Genomic DNA, 20,649 nt, shown 5'->3' with positions numbered 1-20,649 from the left:
TCTTTCTGAAACACCTTTATATTTTCTTTTCTTGCAAAAATCTACTTAAAGATTTCTAAAAAATGTTTAAATCTTTGCTTCTGTCCTTCCACTTGTAACTTTTATATTAACTTCCTCTCTGTGCTACATCATTTCCTTTTTCATGCTAGCCAATGAGGACCACTGGCCAAAGGTATGTAAGATCATTTTTTCCTTTTTTTTTTTTTTTTTTTTTTTTTCTTTCTTTTTTTTTTTTTTTTTTTTTTGTGTTCCCTGTTGTTAATATGTAGGTCGTCCACCTAAATACAACACGGTGCTGGGGTTCGGGGCTTTGACCCCCACGTCCCCTCTGTCCAGTTATCCTGACTCACCTGAAAATGAAAAGACAGAGACCACATTTACTTTTCCTGCAGCTGTTCAGCCCGTGTCCCTGCCTAGCCCCAGCTCCACAGACGTAAGTAACTCTTGGGGAGGGGTTACTTTTAGAAAGGTGCCACAATAACAGCCACAAGGAAAATAATTAAAGGTTTTTTTTTTTCCCTGAGTCTCGCTCATCATTGGTTCTGATGCAGTGAAATGGTCCAGTGTTCTTTTAACACTCTTCCTTTTTCCTTCTGCATCTACATCCTTATCCTATAGAGATTTTATTTATAATCGTTCAGTGGATTGAAACATTGGGAGGCACCAGGCATGCTAGATGCTAGCTCATTTCCTTTGTACAGTGTCTGAGGTGTTGTCTGACTGGATTAAATGTGACATCCATGGAAAAAGGGGAATGGGTGAATGAAAAGTGTTACTTACAGGTCATAATAACCAAAAGTTTGGGAGTTTCTGTAATGAGATCGTCCAGGAGCAGCTTTCACAGCAGTGGTTGTGGCAGTTCTGCTTTACTTTTATTTATTTATTTAACACTTAAGCCTCATAGAATCCTAGAATGGGCTGGGTTGGAAGGGACCTCAGAGATCACCAAGTCCAACCCTTGATCCACTCCCGCTGCAGTTCCCAGCCCATGGCACTGAGTGCCACATCCAGGCTCTTTTTAAATATCTCCAGGGATGGAGAATCCACCCCTTCCCTGGGCAGCCCATTCCAGTGTCTGATCACCCTCTCCGTAAAGAAATTCTTTCTAATGTCCAACCTAAACCTCCCCTGGCACAACTTGAGACCTCTTGTGCCCTCTTGTCTTGCTGAGAGTTTTCCCCTGTGGTCAGATCACAGGGTTTGTCCTGAGTGAAATCAGGTAATTTTGTTACAATTTGTGAACTGAGTGTCCTGATTTTAAGTAAATTCAAAGATAAGATTTGCTATTCAAAGCACAGCTTTTTTTAAAGTTGCTAACAGCTATGCAGTTATTAAATGTTTATTTTTACTGCAAGAACTTAATGAAAAAAATTAAATGTCATACATAAACATAAGAAGATACATAGCATGGGAAGAATTGGGGCAAGTTGCTATGACATTAGGTCCAAAATGACACAATGAGGGGACTGTACACAATGGTTTGTTTGAAAGTGTACTGTGACTTCCAGTATGGCTGAAACAATTAGTTGCACAAACATTCTCAGGAGCTGTACTTCCAGTAAAGTGCTTGCTTTCTAATGACTTGTACTTACTGGACACAGTTTAAAAATAAAAAGATGCTTATTTCTTTATACCATCCTTCTGCAATCTGAGTCAGAGCAGTCTCTTCCAGTCTGTGATTCTGCAATTCTATGGTATTTGCTTCTGAGCTGTATTTGTTCTGCAGAGGTAATGGGAATAGAAATGGTACAAGTGTGTCTGAATCACTGAAATAAATAAATGCAATTCTGATACCCAGGGAATACGTATGTGGAACTAAAAGGTTCTCTTTTGTACAGTCACTTTTAAGAGCAGAATAGCACTTTGCAGTAAAAACCCTTTCCTATCAGTCAAATGAATGGGACTGTGGAACAGCCCCTGCAGGAGAAGGTGGGGCAGATCCATTGCTGGGGACTTCTAAAAGTAAGCAGTACAAACCTCTAGCAAACGTGCTGGAAAACACATTTATTACATTGGTCCCAAGAGAAGGACTGGATAATGTGGTGGGGTCTTTTTTATCTCTGACTTAGGTGTGTATAGTGCTTGGTCTTTCCCACTATGTAAGAGCTCAAAAGAATATAATGAGTTGTTGCTCTGTTTTCTGCAGTGCCTGGTGGTAGCAAGCTAAGTCAAGAGTAGTGAATTTTTGTAGTATTCAAATCTGGTTCTGAATGCCCTAAATTTTCAGAACTGGGGTAGTATTTTGACCTAGGTTCTGGATTGCTTTCCTAGCAATCTGCTTTTCCTAGAAATTCTGTATAAAAGAAAATGCACGTGAAAGCAGAAAATACATTTCAAAGTGCTCATACAATATTTTTTAATTAAAAATAGACTATTAAACAAAGTGCTCATAAAAAACTTTTTTTATTAAAAGTAGACTATTGAAACAAAATTTGAACCTGAAGAGATGGCAGAATATTGGAAAGGAAGTAAATATTAGATCTGTTATTCTGTCATTACATGGTAAATTCATACTTGCTAATAATGAACAGAGGAGTGGTTTCTCATTGCCATCAGATGGAAGGTAATCTGTGAGTGTGTTCTCATAAAACTGCTCCATAAGCTTGTGCAGTCACATCTCTCTTTTGTGATAAATGTTTTCTCCATTTGTACATTTAGCAAGGTGTTTCCTTTTGCCTCTGAGTTTTCAGAACTTAGGAATACTTGTAAACACCTTGAGCATTCTGGGCTTGAAAAGGGCTTGAAAAGTGCTATATAATGCTGGAAAAAAAACACCAACAGCACAAGCCATGCTGGAGATGAAGACAAAAAGTAGATCTTTTGCATTCAAGGAGCTTGCAAATTAGTTACATATAGAACAGTGTATACACTAAAATGCTCATGCCACAGATATAGCCAGTGCTAGCATGGAAAAGTCCTATCTTGCAAGTCTTTTCTCATCCCTTAAATGCCTTTTATGTTGTTCCAACACAGATATATCTGAGGCCACATTTTAATCTGCTTAAGGGAACTGGCATAGCTAAAAACTGGTAGTCCTAGCCAAGATTGTGCCCTAATCTGTTTAATTTTGTAAACACACACTTTCTCGTGTCAGCCTAATTGCTGGGGACAGAAATGAATGTCTGGGCATATAAAGACAAGATCATTTCTTTTAGAAGTTAAGTCAGTCTATGTCATGTTGGATGATGTGAATATAGAAGGTATCCTTATCCTAGATAGGACAGAAAATGTTTGTCTTTTCATCTTCCAGCTTTTGGGAACTTAAAAATGAAAACGTGACAGTTTTAACCTAAGTTAAAGGCTGTTTCAGAAGTTTCAATCAAAACAATTAAGCATTTCCTCAGATATAGAAGAAAGCTGTGTTTTTTCCCATCTTTAAAATATTATTGCATTCATTTGCTGAGGTCTAATTCTACAGGTTTTAGAAGATATTTAGCACTTGAGCAAACTTTGGTTTTAGCCAACCTATGAAAGCACTTGGCCCCAAGCTCCATGGTGCCTTGCCTTCCTCCTGAACTGTCATTCTCTGAAAAAAAGGGGTACATTTTGAAGGGAGGATGAAGCAGGAACTTGAGGTGGGATTGGTGATAATGGTGGGAGAGATAGAAAGTAGAAATAGACCATGGAAAAAGGAAAGAAGTAATGCAGTAGGTAGGACTGAGCAAAAACTTCTGTCTTGTTTTTCTGGTTTTTTTTAATTTTTATTTTTCTGTTTGACTATTGACTGTGAACCAGTTGATTATGTGGAATTCTCCCCCAGGCAGTAGTGGCATATTCACCTGGAAGGTAGCAATTGCCTCTGACAGTCAATTACTCAGCAGTAAGGACAGTGCAAAAATCTCTTCTAGTGAAGGTTCAGGTCTGTGGTCACAAAATGCCTTTTTATTAGTGAATTTGTTAAACAACATTTCAATTGAGAGGAGCATTAGGAAACATTCAGGTTAGAAAGTCAAGCCCCATTATGATAATCACACACTATGATGAACTTGATCTATAGGGTCATGAACAATTCTTGTCACAGATATTTAGTTTTCCCATATTGTTCCAGTGAAATGTACATATAACTATAGACATTGCATATCCAAATACACAAACTATATATACTTCTGCTTTGATACTCAACTATTCAGTTCTCTTGCCTAAAGCCAGGCCCTACTGCTCTAGTCACTTAAAAAAATAAACTGTTAGCTATCCAAAAAGCTTTCATTTATGTTCTTGGTCTCTTGGTGCAGAGGAAATAGAGCAAAAAGTGAGGTTAAATCACCTTTTATGATCTCTCCTCTGAAATTATTCTTCAGTCCCTTCATCCTGTAGCATGTTTTAGAGCAGCCTCAGTGAGCTTTGCCCTACCTTGAGTGCCTGTATTCTTCACAGAGCTGGTCCAGAAGCTGAGGTTAGTGGGGTGCATGTCACATCAAATCCATCTCTCCTTGATTCATTTATTTATTAACTGCCCATGAAACCTGGGGCACTTCATTGGAATCAAACAGTGGCTGAGATTTTGTTAAGGCTGGTTATTAATTCTGAAGAAATGCACTGAATTTTACATTACCAAAAGTAAGATTGTGGATTTTGTGCATATGCATTGTCATCTCTGATCACAACACACTGATCAGCTGCATCACTTCAGGTTTTGTTGAATTTAAAAGGTTCTGGGTCTAAATTTCTAAAATATCTCCCTCTCAAGAAGCAACTGCATGTCTCCTGTGTAGGTGTCTTTCTGCAGGGTATTAGTCCAACACACAAATAATTTTGCACCTGAGCCAGTTACCAAGTGCCATCATGTGTGCTGTGGCAATCAAAGCATCTGGAATGAGAGTTTTCTTTTAAAATGGGAGAATTTTCATCTTCAATTTTTCCTTAGGTTACAGAGGATTTTGTTTTAGGTTATATGACATCTCCTCCCTGCCTTCTTTTCCTTGCACTTGTAGGATGCATGACAAGAGTAAAAGAAGTTCTTCCCAGCCTGTTTACCCAGATCACTTCACAAGAGGCATTAAAATCTCACTCATTTAATTCTTCTCTTAACACTGGAGAACTCTTTGGTGTTAAGGATGAAATGATACCATACCAGCTCTCTGTCATCCCTGGGAGTTATGGGACCAAAATATGGCACTGAAAATTCACTACAGGTTGATGTTTTACCAAACATGACATCAGTGCTAACCTTGGGAGTAAAGAGAAGAAGGAATAGCCCTCCCTTTGAAGAAAGACCTCATCAGCAGTACAGATGAGAAGTAGAAACCTGAGCAGCTTGCTTGTGTCATTCTCCTTGTATGTTTAATATTTTATCCATAGTAGAGATTAATGTCATTTTTCTTGCCTGGCAACTTGATTTTTGAAGGTGTGGCTAAGTCTGCTGTCTCTCCAAATTGAAACAACTTAGTCACAGATGTGAAAAGATTGTGCAGGTTAAAATGAAACCTTGCACACAGTGTTTCATACAGGAGGGTGTATATGTGCTGGTTGACACAACACACACATCTTAAGATTGTGATCATGCAGATCTGGTGTGTGTGAAACTGTGAAGTTTTTGAGAACCAGGTATTTCAGGCTCAAGGTGGGGTCTTGAATATGTTGAGCTGCCAGGATAGCCCACAGGAGAAGAGAGGGCATGAGTTGGGAATAACAAGGAGAGAGAGGGAGAGAGAAGAGAGGAAAAAGTAACAAAAATCAGACCTACCTTCCTGGGGAGTTAATGGCTGTAAAAAAAAAAAAGATAGTACAGTAACACCTAAACTTTGTTTTTTTGTGAGACACTTCCAGTAATGTTTTCAATTCTTTCTTTTAAAATCCCTTAGTTAGAAAATATCTCTTGGTATTCCCTCATCCTGTCTCTCAGCCTTTGTTAGTGATGAAGCATAAACCACTCTATAGAAAATGAGAAAATTTTGAGTTGTGGCTTTTCTGTGCAATTCAAGGTAACCTAAGTGAAGAGTTGTCTCAGAAGATAATTCATTATGTTCTTTTTCATTTACAAGCAAACACCTTTTCCTTTCAGTTTCATTTTTAAAGGTGACCTAAATATTTGACACTGTTCTTTTAAGTCACTCAGTTGGGGTTTCTTACCTACTGTGACTGGCAAGAGACAGCCTCGTCAGCATTCTTGAACTGGCACTGGGCTTACATCCAGAAATGAGACAGGTTAAGAAAGTGGGTAGCTCATCACTTTAGGCAAAAAGAAAAGCACCAGGATAAAGGGGAATCTTAAAGAAGGAAAGCCCTGGGATAGCTGATGTTAAAAGAAGCTATGTTAATAAGTGTTTATTGCAGTATCTTGCCTTGGAAGGACAGAGGGAGCATTTGGGAGGGCAGATGTGAGTGTTTGTGACATCCTGCCTGGATTTCTTGTTTCATGTCCTAAAAAGGATTTGACCATTTGGAATCCCCTTAGAAAAAGTTTGTGCTGTGAACTCTGCATTCAAGTAGAATGTAGATGTCAAACGTCAAAGTTCACATTTTGTTTTCTCTCTCTCTTGTCTTTCTCTCACCCACATCCCTTCCCCTCCATTTTACAGGGAGACATCCATGAGGATTTTTGCAGTGTTTGCAGAAAAAGTGGGCAGTTGCTGATGTGTGACACGTGTTCACGGGTTTATCATCTGGACTGTCTGGACCCACCTCTGAAAACCATTCCCAAGGGCATGTGGATCTGTCCCAAATGTCAAGACCAGGTATTGTTTGACAGACAGGGAGAGTTACATACAATGCACTATAAAGGTTTTTCCTGTGTAGGTGAAAATAATGAGATCACTTGGCTAGCTTAGATCAAGACAGCATGACACTAAAACCTGTTTGATCTGTAATAAGGCTTGTGTGGATTTGGTTGAACTGTGTCTCTCAGAATATGAGCAAAAGAAAGCTGGGTCTTTCTCCCAGATTTGGGGTCTTTGTTTGTTACCCTTGTGTTTTTACTCTTTTTCTGGGCCAAAACACACAAACTTTTGGGAAGGGTTTGCTGACCCACTTAATTTTTCCCATTCACCTTAACCTTGTTGTTTCTTCAAAATGTACTAATATATTCTCCTGGATAAATAGATACAACATTTGCACAAGCCTACCTTGGTAGAGCAAATATAATCCCCTGTTTTCTCATACCAATCAAACATGAGAAAAGTTGTCTTCATTCATCTTTTTGCTAATATCCAGCATCACTATAATGAGAATAGGTGAGCAGTTTTGTGGCCCTTCATTCCAGATCCCTTTCTGAAAGCTCACAATTGAAATTAACATGGTATTTTAATATTGTACTTACAATTTAATTGAGATCACGAGACAAAGAAGTAAACTATTGCATTCCTAACCCTTATATGGAACTCCAGAAGTTGAGAAAGGCTTTTGGTTAGCTAGATGATAATGTAAGAAAACAGCCAGATGTATGAGGAATGACAAATGCAAAACTCAAGTGACTTGGTCAGCAGTTACAAGAGAGGAGAGGATGTTCCCACTGCTGTTCCTGCTCTTACCTACTCTTCCCATAGCCCTCCTCTACTTATTTCTGTGATAGGTCCCCACAAAATTGGATGAGGGGGGAGAAATCTGAGTTATTTCACTATAAAGTGACCAAGTCTCCTGTCTTCCGAGACACCCCTCTGATTCACTTACTAAAAATATGTCTTTCCTCTCAAAATAAAGTTTGTAGGAAGGAATTTGGAGGAAGTATCTGAAAGAGATAAACAGAGCTTATCCTTTTAAAGAAGGTTTCACAGCTCTACTAAGATGATTCTGATAAGAAGGGGAGATAGTACTATTTCATGTTTTACTAGGTGGAAAGCATGAGATTTGAATGCAGTATGTGAAGACTGCTCTGTGCCATGAAAACTTTTCTCCCAGAACAACTAAGATCAGAAGTTTATCTGAACTGTGATTTAATACTTTTGTCTCCTGGCAAGCTTGAGTTCAGATATATTATCTTTCATTCCTCTTTTAAGTTGTTCAGTTTCATTAGGAGACTTTGCAGCTATGGAGAGAATTTGAGAGAATTCTGACATTTGTAGGAAACAGGCAGAAAAGGTCTGGGAGCTTCAATACATTTGTGAATAATTCTCTCTGTTAAATCTCAGAACATATCTGACATAGCCATAAAAGAAAATTCTTGGTATTTACCTCTTTCTCTATATATTTTTTGCCTTCTTAGAGGTAGATCATGTACTAGCTAAATCTCTGAACTTTTTTCTTTTAGATGTTAAAGAAGGAAGAAGCAATCCCATGGCCAGGAACTTTAGCAATTGTTCATTCGTATATTGCATATAAAGCAGGTAGGAAATGGAGAACAATACTTCTGTTTCACTTTTCCTAAAGGAAGATATGACTTGGGGAATGGGATAGAATACTTCCTTTAAAAAGGAAATTAAAGTGGAAGAACCTTAATCACTAGTGAAGTGAAATAGTCTAAATATTTGATAAACCTGTGATGCTTCTGTATGTAAGTGAATTTTTTTGTGCTATCAAATGCAAAAGTCATTGAATTGACTTTACACTGACCCTCTTTCCATGAAGCAGTTTAGAGGCTCTATCCACTGCTGTAACAAGAACATTTTAAATATTCTGATTAATACTCTGTTTTGCAGCAAAAGAAGAGGAAAAACAGAAACTACTTAAATGGAGTTCAGATTTAAAACAGGAAAGAGAACAACTAGAGCAGAAGGTCAAACAGCTCAGTAATTCTATAACAGTGAGTATTGCCCTTCCCAAATAGCTCTGCACCTGTGTGCCAGAATGCAGGGAGAAAAATGTAGAGGGAGTTCATGTGCTAGATCTGTCTTCTAGGGGATTTGTTGAGAACTGAGTGAGCACTTTGCTTTTTAGGACTTTTCAAGAGCAGGAATGAAATACTGGCAATATATACTTACATTGAATTGCTTATACATGATCATGCTGACCCTATATTGTAGATATACTGTGACCTGTAATATCAGCAGGTTACAAACATAACCCAGGGCATTATTGTCTCTGGGGAGTAGATTAAGTCAAATCCTCCAGTGGTGCACTTAAATAAGACTGACTGGGGCTCTGTGTGCCATAGGAGTGTCAGTCAGTGTGCTTTTTAGACCTTCCTAATACAAAAGTGACCATTTACTCATTCAGTGCTGACTCTTGGGATCTTGGATGTGTTGCCTTGGCAGTCAGCAGCTGGACACCATGCATGCCTCTGCATAATCCTAATTGGGCAATGCCATACTTCTAACCAGAAGCTGTATTTTCCACCTTATTATCACAATAATTGGAGCATCCATACTAATTTACTCTCTTCTCTCACCTTAGTAGGGGAATTCAGGCTCTTGAATTGCCAGCATAAAGTCTGAGCCCCTTATTAGCTCTGGTCAGTATCATAGAATGAAAAAGACTGAAATCTCTTAGGTGGCAGCATCCATAGGTCTGGGATGAACTTTTGAAATCCAGATGCACTTGCTGGGCTGCCTGTTTACACCTGTTAGAAGAAAAGTAAATGTCCAGTGTTTAAAGACCCCCAAATGCTGGTGATAAAAAGAAGAGTTGTGAGCAAACAAGTGGTGAGAGATCTGGTTAGCACTTCTGGAGGCTTTCATCTTCTACTTAGTGGTACTTGGGTAGCACTAGGGCATTTGTACTGTTTCTCAGTAGTGTACAAAAGAAGATGCAAGCCCTTAGGAGGAGGGATTGACAGTAGGTAAGGAGAAAGGTTTATTTTCTTTATACTTTCACTGGAATTGTCCAAGAAGGACACATAAGATCTAAATCCAGTCATGTTTTTGTGTTGCCACGGGCTGTGTGTAAAAACAGTAAAGCTGAACCCAACAGTGTCTGGAGATCAGTGTGGATAAAAGGTTGCCACCTTGATGTAAGAACCTGAATATTACAGACATAGCTACCATCTCATCCTTTCTGAGAGTTTCAGACATAGATATAAGCAGTTTTTCACCCCTGAAACATCATTTGTGAGCTTTTTTAAAGTTATCTTATCCTCACTCTTAACTGATGAATAATCTAGGTTACTAGCACTTCTAAGAGACAGAAGTAGCCACAAAATAAGACTTTCAAGTGAAGAAGAGTTTGTTTTTTCAAGTACTTCTTTATTTATTGAGGAGGAAATGATGTTCCTGATAAAATGTATGTGAGAGCAAAGCCTGTATCCCATTAGCAGCATGCATACACACACTGTCAGCAGTCAGCTGCAGTAGGATGCCTGAGTCTGCAGAACTGAGCTAAAGAAATTCCAGCAATGCAATACGAGCAGAAAAATAATAAGAACATAGACTTGGAAGTTTCCCTTCAAAAGGAACACAGAAGAATGGAGCTGTCTGTGTGGATTTGCAAAACACCTCAAGATTAAAGGGGGCCGTGGCAGGTGATAGCTACATACTGGCAATTTAATTCCTCAGCCTGCAAATACAAATTCTGCCTTAGGCTCTACTTCTAGGCTGGGGAAGTACAATTATAGCTGCAGTCTTTTCTGCATATTTAGGTTTAGATCTCTGAACATCATTTTCCTTCTCTTACCTGGCTTCATTCACAAGCTCCAACTTACGGCGCCTTTCCTGTGTTTTGCTGCAGAAATGCATGGAAATGAAGAACACCATCCTTGCAAAACAGAAGGAGATGCACAGCTCCTTGGAGAAGGTAAAACAATTGATCCGGCTCATCCAAGGCATTGACCTTTCAAAACCCATAAACTCTGACATCAACTCAGTAGCCTTCTCCAATGGCATGGACTCCACTAACAATACTAATGCTGCCACCTCCACCTTAGCCCCCTCCCCTTCCCAGAGCTGCATGGTGAACTGTAACAAGGGCGATGAGACTAAATAACACAGTGAAGTTCAGAAGGGGCCAAGGGAGGTGGCAGCCAGGAGGAAGAGCAAAAACAAATAAACTCTAGAAAAGCAAAACCGGATTTCTTCTGGAAAGTGCAGAATTCTTTAGTTCTTTGGTTCCAGAGAGAGCGTGAAGATGCTTGTGCCGGGCGGCACCGGAGTTTGCCAATTGATCCTTCTTATTCTGTGTGTACATGCAAAAGTTTGGATCATGTTACATGAATAGTGCCAGCTGGGGGTTCTTTGCCAGCACCATGCCAAGTGAAATAATATATTTACTCTCTCTATATTTTACACCAGTGTGTGCCTGCAGCAGCCTCCACAGCCACTATAGGTTTGTTTTATTTTTGTTCGGGATGAGGAGCAGGGATGAGGGAGGAGAGCAGGTTTCAAATCCTTATTTGCAGAACAGGTTGTTTAGCTAGGGGAAAACAAAAACAAGTCCAAAGAGCCTGTGGGCTTTTCCTGTTTCTAAACTCTCAGTACTATTAAACCAAAAAAAAAACCAGAAATATAAATTATCAAATCCCAGTGCCCAGAAGGGACAAGTCTATCAAATAAGCAGTATTTACTATTGTTTAGACAGGAGATGTACAAAAGGAAAGGAGATGGACTTTTCACTGAGTAACCAGCACACGTACAGGCTGAGGATCCCAAGAGCTTTGGGTTAATCCTATTTCTTCACATTAAAAAACTGACATGCTTTATGGAATTGGTTTGGGTCCTCACACTCATCCAGAAAGCCTATGTTGGGAATGGGAAAATAAAGGGCCAGAATCCAGGGTCAGCTTGGAGCACTGGACAGAGGTGTCCCTCGAGAAAATGTGCATCGATTACTTGAAAATGAGATTCCAACCCTTTTCTATATTTATAAACAACAAAGGTATCCTGAACAAAGTAGCACATGACCCAGATGTGTGAACTGAACAGAGAAATGTCCTTTTCTTTCACTTCCTTTCTCTTCTTTTGGTAACAAGAACTAAATAAAGAATAGAAAAGATGTTTTTCAGGCTGACAGTCTAATTAAAGAGGTAGATGGGACCTTGCATGGTATAGATTAGAAGTAATAGTGTCAGTGAGATACAGTGAGTCTTTGTGAGTCCTTGTGTCATCGTTTTGGGCACTGTTTTTTTATGCAAGGGCAAAATCTTTGTATCTGGGGGAAAAAAAAAAAAACAACTTTTTTAAATTAAAAAGGAAAATAAAAGATATTGAGGTCTTCCTAGTGTTACTTAAAATAAGATCAAGGTAAGAAACATTGTAAAAAAAAATTACAAAAGTGCTATTTGTTTCCTAAACAAGTGATTTCTATTAAAAAGGTGTCAGAACTGGAGAAAATGCTGTGTACTTAGAATTTTTTAACACAGACTTTGCTTATTTATGGTGACATTCTGCTGTGTTTGTTTTTTAAAATCCAATGGGACAGTTTCCATAGGTTATACCATACATGCTACTGTCTAAACAGTAAGGAGAATCAAATCCTACAGTGCTGCATCTCACCCTACTTGGAATATCTGCCAGGCTTGTTGCTGTTTCCATACCTCCCCCATTCTTTCCTGTGTTTGTAGCCCAGAGGACAACAATTGGCAATGTGCTTGTTTAAGGCTTTTATAGTTAGGTGATATGGGCTGATAGAGGAAAGACAGTGAGTTGGTTGGATTGAAATGACCTTCTGTTATATCCTCCTGCTTAAGAAGTTAATCTCTTCCATAAAATCTTTTCACTCTAGAGAGCAAGGCTTGCCTCGTGCTTTCTATCTGTGGGGTCTGTCTCAGTTTATAGTGCTGATTCTGGCCACTTTTGGGGTGTGTTCCAGAGCTGCCAAGTTTCACTACTGCTTATAAACATATGGGCAAGTCCTTTCCACTTGAGGGACTGGAAAAACTCCCTTTATTTCTAAAGGGAGCAGAGTTGGGCCATTACACACACAATGTGAGGAGGAATCCCCAGTGTGGTGCCCTTGAGAGTGTGCAGTGGGTGCCAAGGCAACCTGCTCAGCTGTTCCTAGCAGGAGAGAAAAGCTTTGAGTTTCAAGGATGCATTTCTGAACAAGAACTGAATACTCCAGACAATTGCTTGAGAGTTTCTTTGCTTGCCACAGCCAAGCAGGCTTCTGCAGGAGTCTTGGAGCTGTTTTCTTCCCTCTCTTCTGTGATGTCTTTCTGCCCTCTAAGGACTTGTATTCCTTCCATAGGAGTGTGCACTATTTTCAGCTCTGAGCTCAGAACTGATACCCTGAGTTCTCACGTTTGTCTGTAAGTTGGGAAAGTGACACTTGTGTGCACTTCTCAGCTGAACCTGTGGTAACCTCAGCTCTGTCTTTTGATCTTTGAGTGAGTTCTGTTCTGAAACCAGCAGAGCTGGAAGGATAAGTCAGCATAAGTGGCAGAGAGACAGGTTGGCAAAGGATGTCAGAAGTGACCAAACTCATTTTTATGACTGTGAATCAGCAGGTACCAACAGGGGTCATTGCCACAGGGCAGCACTGGGCCTGCAACCTGTAGAATTTACAGGTTGAACAGGTTGAATTAAACAAAGGACTGTAGGAAAAAACCAAACTGAACACAAGCCTTTTTTCTTTAGAATGTGAGCCAGGACCTGATACCCAGATACTCAGGAGAAGCTGCCTTTTTTGACCAGGTTGTTCTCTAGTTGGCCACTTAGGTAATTCTTAACATCATGTGAAGCATTAAGTGCATTCCTGGTAAGAGACAGTTCTAGGAATGCATGTGCCAAGTCTTCATGCTCCTTGTGTTCTTATTTCTGGGGTTATCTTCTGAGGTCCCTTGAAAGCACTGGACTATTTGGGGATAGCAGGCTATGCCTGAGGACTTGTCAGTCCTTCTCTTTCCTTTGCCAACTCAGGAGGGGATGAAAGTAAAATTCACAAGTAGCCAAATTTAAATTTGACCACAGTTAATGAGCCAGAAGATGTGAAAACAGCTACTGCTGCTTTTTTGAGGCATGTACTTCTCTCCAGAACCCAAGCAGAAAAGTACAGACTATTATGTCCCTTTTCTTACTGCATTTGTGTTCCAGACTGGAAAAGGATTCCTTTAGTTAATCATAACCTGGCTGATCCTGTTCAGATCCTTTCCCTCCTGGCTCTGTAGCAGTATCTATCAATAGGCAAGGAGCATTCCCAGGGTTGCACTGACTCTGGCAATGATGCTGCTACATAGACATAAATAAATAGGGTTATCTTTGCCCCATTAGGAACAACAGGGTGAAAGGGGAATTGGCATTTGCTAAATACAGAGCAAAATGGTTTTTTTCTGGCTGCTCTAAGAGGTCCCAATCAAGGGAGAAATTTAAACTGACAGTCTAAAGCTCCAGCTTGTCTACTGGGTTTAAATTGTTGGGTTTTTCCCTTATGTAATATTTGAGATAGAATAAATTTGAACTAAAAACTAAAACTTCTGTGCTTTGGGAAGCTGTCATAATGACTGGTGTTTCGTATTTCAAAACCACCATCAAGGTATTAACTAATTCCTATGTCATTTTGTGTCATTGGTGGGAAATAAGGAGCTTTTAAATCTTTGTTATAAAGGAGGGGATGAGACCACAGAGGAAGCTCATATCAGAGATGGTCCTGGCCCTCAGCCCAGTGCTAAGGGCTTCAAGAAGTCATCCTGCTTCTGTTTTTCAGAAATAGAGTAAGCATTGCAGTTTTTCCCTCATCCTTGTGATCTGTTCTTTAAACATCTGGAAGGGAGTGTTGTGGTTAGAGTGGGAAAGCAAGCACATCACCTGGCTAGGAGAATCAGAATTATTAATATTCTCATTATCTTTGTTTAGAGCCACAGTGGTCTTAAGTGCTGTACAAAACAGCACTTAAACTGAAGTTTAAACTTAAACTTACTAAAACAGTAAAGGCAATACTGCCACGGATGGTTGGCAGCAGGGTGAGTAGCATGGATGGAAATTATTAGCCAGGAGTTACTGTGTTGATAGGATCAACTAAGGGTTTGGCATGAGCAAAACAAGTACTTTGTTCTTTGTTGCAAGCAAGTTTCTGTTGGTGGGGCTAGGAGTTAAAATCCACTTACCTAGAAATGAGAGGAGGGTTTATTTTATGGGCAGCTATGCTGGTTTTGTTGGTAGAAAACACAGTATTGTATTTTAGCCTTCTTAGCTGAGCATATCTGTATTGCAGCTTTTTGGAAATTTGAAGCCTAATTCTGACCTCCTTGGCTGCAAATGATCTTCTCTGAACTAGTGCAGAGACAGCCCCAAAGAGCAGCATCAACAGCATTCAGGAGGGCCCAGAGTGAAGTCTCCCTCTTAACCCCACCCAGCGTGGTGCCCTGCAGTACAGGGGAGTAAACTTGGAGATCTCCTTCCCATGTGGATACAGTAGAAAATATTTGTGAATTTGCAGTGCACATACTTATCTTTTTTTTCCCAGTTAGGTTGCCCTCTGCTGTCTTTGATTCTGGAGCACTAATGATGAGTATGTTTTTTAATGAAACACGTTTTTAAAATATCATATTCAAATGTCCAAAAAAAATTCACTCTGTTACTGAGGGCCTCTCCCAGCGAGCTGCACAGGTAACTACTGAAACAGGGATATTACACTTCCTTGTGTGCCCTTTGGGCAGAATTTATTGTGTCTTTTCTTAATTGTTTTGACCCTTCTTCACCTCCATCTTTCCTCCTTTTGAATGCTGAAGATCCAGGGCAAACTCAGCCTTGCTGGGTTACTGCAGAGTTTTCTGATGAGTGTGTAGAAACACTCCAGAAGAGTCAGGAACCTGGAGAAAGAGGAAGATGTTCTGTCACCCAGCTAATTGATTTGGTGCTTAGGCTTGCCTGGCCAACAAACTACCTCTGCAAAGGCCATTCCCAAGCACTCTGTGGATTTCTGGCATTCAGAATCCTTCCAACAGCCATCCAGGTGCTGGTCTCTGAGGGGATGTGAGCAATATGCTGTTGGATCTTTGTTTTCAGTGACAGAACCTGGACCTGGGAATGCCCTAAAAATCAGGTGGGACCAGAAAAACACAGGGGCTGCAGACAGCTTGTCTCCAGGTTATTGCCATCTTACTCAGATCCTTCTTTAAGCCTCAGTCCTGTTTGTTACACCTACACAATGGAATGTAATATTTGAAAAATACTACTCTCTGTCCTTTTCCTTTATCTCCCATTTCCCCCACGTTTATCTTTTATCTGGGACAAGTACTTTCTGCCTCGTTGTGTCTTGTATAGGCTGAGCACATAGTTGAAACTTGCCAATAAAGGAAATTATTTATACCATGCACTGGTAAGCTTGGTAATTAGAGACTCATGAAAAGACAAACACCTTTCCTAGAGGTCAATTTAAGATGTGGGCTCGTTTCAGCAAACCAAGGCCTTACCTGTGGGGTGGTCTGTCTGTATCCTGTCAGGATTACTCAAATACCTGAGTAAGTAATGGAAATGAGCTCACCAAGAGCATCACTGCTGTTCCCCACTGTGCTGGGCTGGAGTCTGCTGAGTGAGAACAGTCAGGCCAGGGCTCCAAATCTCCTCTGGCCAGAGGTGGGACCACAGAAAGGACAGAAGCCTCTTCTGAGAAGCAAGGGCAGTGAGAAGAGGAACAGAAAGGAAGATTACATGGGATAAAGCAGAGCAGAGAGGAAAAATGGAAAGAGATGAAAATGGAAGGAGTGGAATTGAAGGCAGGCAAAATCCAGGAGTGAAATAGTACTGCATTGTGAGGAGACAGAGCTTGAAAGTACAATGGAAAGACTAGGGGAAAAAAGGCTCTTCAGCCTACCTCCATTTCTGTCTTGGGTTGATCTGTATTCCAAAAGGACCAAGAGAGAAAAGACCTTCTCTGCTACTGATGGAGAAGGAAGTGGGCACTGCAAGCGTAGCTCTGCTTCTGCTGCCTGGTCATCCCATCCTGACCAGAGCCTTCTTTGACTTCTGTGCCACAGGGTGTGATGAGGCAGATCAAACAGACCTTGGGACAGCCAGAGCCTGCTTCTGATCTGCACTGAATTAATTAAAAATTTCCCTTCTTAGAAATAATACCAGGTGGAGCCAAAGCTTCAGCTTGCCAGTGTGGTTGTTACTAATTGAAGTGTCACTATCAGCCTACTTGAAACCAGTGTCAGATTCCAGAGGCCCTGAGTGAGCAGAGGAGATGATGCCAGGCAGGAGATGTGAGTGAGGGACTTCTCAGCTGTCTCTTGGAGTGTCAGTGCAAAGTTCCTCTTCATCTGGCAGTTCTGTGCCAAAACTCCTTTGTGTGCAGCAGTGCCTCTTTGTTTTCTTAGGATCTGGTTGATTTACAGACGTGTAAAAAGGCAGTTCACCAGAGCAGTTTGGGTCGTGTGGTGACTTTGATGTAACCCATCAGGAGCTGAGCCTGGAGAGCCTGTATCAAGGCTACATTAAGCAGCAGCCCTCAGGGCTGGGAGAAAAGCTGTCCTGCCTGCCCTGGTGTGTTTGCAGGGTACTTAAGCTCTCTGAGCCTGTTCTTTTTCACTCTGTAGTATCCAAGCAGGTGTCAAATGCTTCACACAGAGAAACTCAGCCCAGACCCCATCTAGGAAGGAAGAAGTACTTAAGTGCATGTTTACTGTTGGAAGTGTCTGGAGAACTCAAAAACTTTGTGATCTTGTCTCTGTCTGCCCTGGGTGGGGAGGCAGCACAGAAAAGCAGCAGCAAACAGGAGTATGGGTCTGCTGGCACTTGTCAGACTTTAACATGTGGAGAATTTGCATATTTTTTTTCTTTTTCCTAAGTTTACAGTGGAAAATTTAGACCTTAACCAATTTCTGCTCTTTTGTCACCTGCCCTCTTTTATCTGTGCTGTTGGAAATGAAGTATTGTTGTCTTCTGAGCTTCAAGAAAGCACTTTTCTTAGTGAGCAGCCAGAATGGCCTTGGGGATATAGCTCAGCAGGAAAGGGAGGCAAGTTGCTTATGCAGGAACAGCACTGGCAGAGTGCTGGGACTGCTCCTGGGACTTTGTTCAGTGTCCATCCTTTATTTTGCATCCCAGCACTGAGATATGATACTGCAGCAGCACTGCAGCCATGCAAGCAAGGGCAGAGAGCTCTCCTTGCTCATTACCCAGATCTATCAAGCAGACCATGACAAAACTTGGGGGGAAAGGGCACTTTGTCCCTCATGTTCCCCTCCGTAAAGCAGGTTCCAGTAGTTCTGACACCAAGAGCTGTTTTTCATGGGCTGCAGGCACAAGGAGCTGACACTTGAAAGAAGAGGTACAGTCACACTCCATGCTGGGTGCAGCAGAAGGGGGAATGTCTCTGCCTGTTCTGGGCTCATGTAATTTCTATTCATAGCCTCTTACGTTTCCTTAATTATCACTAGCACCAAAACAGTGATTGACTCTAGAGCCAGGAGTGGTGTCTTATCCATCAGCTCTTGCTTCAAGAAGGTACCTTTGTCTCTGAGTCATTACTGATGCCATCTGTGACTGACAGCCAAGACTTTCCTCATGGGAGGGTTTTTGGTGCCAGGTAAACCCCTGAGGCTGGGGCAGCCCCATGCAGCCAGAGCCAAGAGGCAGTCGTGCCCCATGGGGTGTTTCAGTCCAATTACAACTGTAATTACACCCCCAGCACCTTCTTACACTGGCAGAGGCACCTTGGCCACCTCTCACAATCCCACAGGAGCAAACAAAGCACAGGTTGCTGTTTCAAACTCTATTAAGCAAGGTAACTGGGAGGAGGTGGCTGGCACCAACCTGTCAGAGCTTCTGTGGTGGAAAGAGACGACTGCACCGACAGCAGTGGAGCCTGTGGTGCAGAGGCACAGTGGTTGGTGAGTGGCTGCTTGGCTGGGAAGTCTGATGCACCCGTGGGGTGGTTTCCTAATGCAGAGTTTTGTCTTTTGGGGACTGACTGGTTCTAATCTGCAAACATCGCCCTGTGGTCCACAGCTGAGGCAGGCAGGATGTGAAGGTAGCTCTGTTGGTACACAAATCACAGCTTTGTGTCCCTGTGGTCAGGCCAGCACCCCCTCAGCAGACTTGTTGATGCCACCGCCCTGTTTATATGCTGTACTTTGTCCTGTCCCCCTCACACCCTCAGTGGTTCACCAGGGGCCACACTGCAAAGCAGGGTCCTGTCCTTACTTGGGGTTGGACCAGGAGCTGATGCTAATGGTTCCCTTGTCTGAGCCCCAACGCCTCCCAGCCTTCCAACTTACTCCAGGTGATTTTTGGTGAACAACCCCCAGATCTGGTGGTGCAGCCTCCACCGTGGGAGGTTGCAGAGCCATGGGCCCAGCACTGCCAGGGAACAGTGGCAGCTCCTCTCCCACTGGGTTTCCACACAGCAAAGCCCTGGCTCTGCCCTCCAGGAGGGGTTGCCACCTGTGCTGCCCTTCTCTGTGCCAATCTCCCCCCTCCTTGCAGATGACCCTGGTGTAAAATGGCCTTTCTGACCTCTGTTGTCACAGAACCACATCATGAGAACACCAACTTTTTGAGCTGGTTTGGGTTTTTAAAATACCGCTTTATTTTTTTTAGCCTGATGCTCAGTGATCGACAGTCTCTTTGCTGCCTTCAACTCCCTTGTGGTTTCAGTTTTGGTACAAATGTGTTTTTGAATTTTAGCAAAGCAAAGTTGAGGGGGGGGGGGGGAGGGGGCGGGGATGGGATACGGAGCATCTGATCAATTTGTATTTATTTATTTTAACATTTTACTAAATAAAACACGATAAAATCTCTCGTTTCCTTAGCTGTATGTACCAGGCAGGGACAGCTGTGTCCCAGGGGCTGCAGGGATGGTGTGGTGCTGCAGGAAGCCCCAGCTGCAGGAGGGGGTTCTGAGAGCAGCTCTATGCCATGGCTGCAGTGTGCTCTAGCTCCGGGCTTGCTTTCTTGGCAGGGAGAAGGGTGCTGGTTTAGCAGAAATCAATCTTAGCTCTGGAAGGGCCTGTGCTCAGTTTAGAACATCTCTCTGTGAGTCCATGTGGCTGCCTCCAGCTGGGGTTGCCCAGCAGAGGGCACATGGAGACCAAAGCCGAGCTGAGTTTACTCCACGAACCTAAATCCCTATAGGGATGTTTTGAGCTAAGGACAGATAGGGCTGGGGGAAAAAAAAAAAATTAAAAAAAAAATAATCTGAAAATGATGGCACATGGTCCTCCTGCTACAGGCACAGCACTTCACCTTCCAAAAAAACCTGCAGAGGCAGCAGGTTTGTAGCCATCCAACCATCATCTAAACACCCAGAAGAGGCTTATGCCACCCCAGCACTGTTCCACCACCAGGTCTCCAGGACAGAGCTGGCTCAACTACAGCCTAGATGTGACCTAAACTTGAGTTGTGGCAGCTGTAAGGCTGGTGGCTCCTATGACCTAAGAGACAAGTGTTTATTCCTGAAAAGCCAAGGCCATTCTGCAGGGGGATGAACATAGCCTGAGCTGTCCATCTGTCCTTGGCAGGCAGGGGAAGGTCTTACAGGTCAGTGCAGCAACCAGCTGGACAGACTGGTCTTGGGGACAAGCCACAGCAGTGCCAGAAGAAAACACAGCTCATCTATTGACTGCATGCCTAAGCTGGGGACCCCCAGGCTCCATTTAAGAGAGCTGCCACCCACAGTGCCAGCCCCACCACAGCACCAGGAACCAGCAGGCTTGATCCCACCAGTCGGTGGCTACACCAACCATTTCAGAGATGGCAGGGACTGGCTCGCAGTGACACTTGGTGACATAGGCACTGCTTTTGCCTACTGTTGCTCCCTGCTCCCCGACCCTCCCTCTGTGCCAGCCAGACCAAGAAAAGGCTTCAAACACACCAGGCAGAGCAAGCCTAGTGGTGCCTTTCCCCAGCCGAGCCTCAGGCTGTCCCTGCTTTGCTCTTCTCCCACTGCCCTCCCCCCAGTGTGCACCTG

The 20,649-nt window shown here is 42.2% G+C and overlaps 1 protein-coding gene across 23 annotated transcripts in view; it reads left to right on the top strand.

Annotated features, from left to right (window-relative positions):
- PHF21A (PHD finger protein 21A) overlaps positions 1-12,131 on the top strand; it is a 130,920-nt gene extending 118,789 nt beyond the window's left edge. For 16 of the 23 annotated variants that reach the window (XM_071744787.1, XM_071744781.1, XM_071744788.1 and 13 more), the window contains 5 exons: positions 270-433; positions 6,519-6,674; positions 8,183-8,258; positions 8,571-8,674; positions 10,534-12,131. In XM_071744787.1, the coding sequence (XP_071600888.1) occupies positions 270-433; positions 6,519-6,674; positions 8,183-8,258; positions 8,571-8,674; positions 10,534-10,788 (755 nt within the window). In that variant the 3' untranslated portion in view covers positions 10,789-12,131. Of the gene's footprint in view, positions 1-149; positions 173-269; positions 434-6,518; positions 6,675-8,182; positions 8,259-8,570; positions 8,675-10,533 lie in introns of all 23 variants that reach the window. The other 7 variants (XM_071744797.1, XM_071744795.1, XM_071744794.1 and 4 more) reach the window with 1 other exon arrangement.
- The last annotated feature ends 8,518 nt before the right edge of the window (positions 12,132-20,649 follow it).

This window comes from Heliangelus exortis, chromosome 5, assembly GCF_036169615.1.
Source record: "Heliangelus exortis chromosome 5, bHelExo1.hap1, whole genome shotgun sequence".
NCBI classification, from domain to species: Eukaryota; Metazoa; Chordata; class Aves; order Apodiformes; family Trochilidae; genus Heliangelus; species Heliangelus exortis.
The sequence above is the reverse complement of the archived record's forward strand: the minus strand, read 5'-3'. Positions and strand labels throughout refer to the sequence as shown.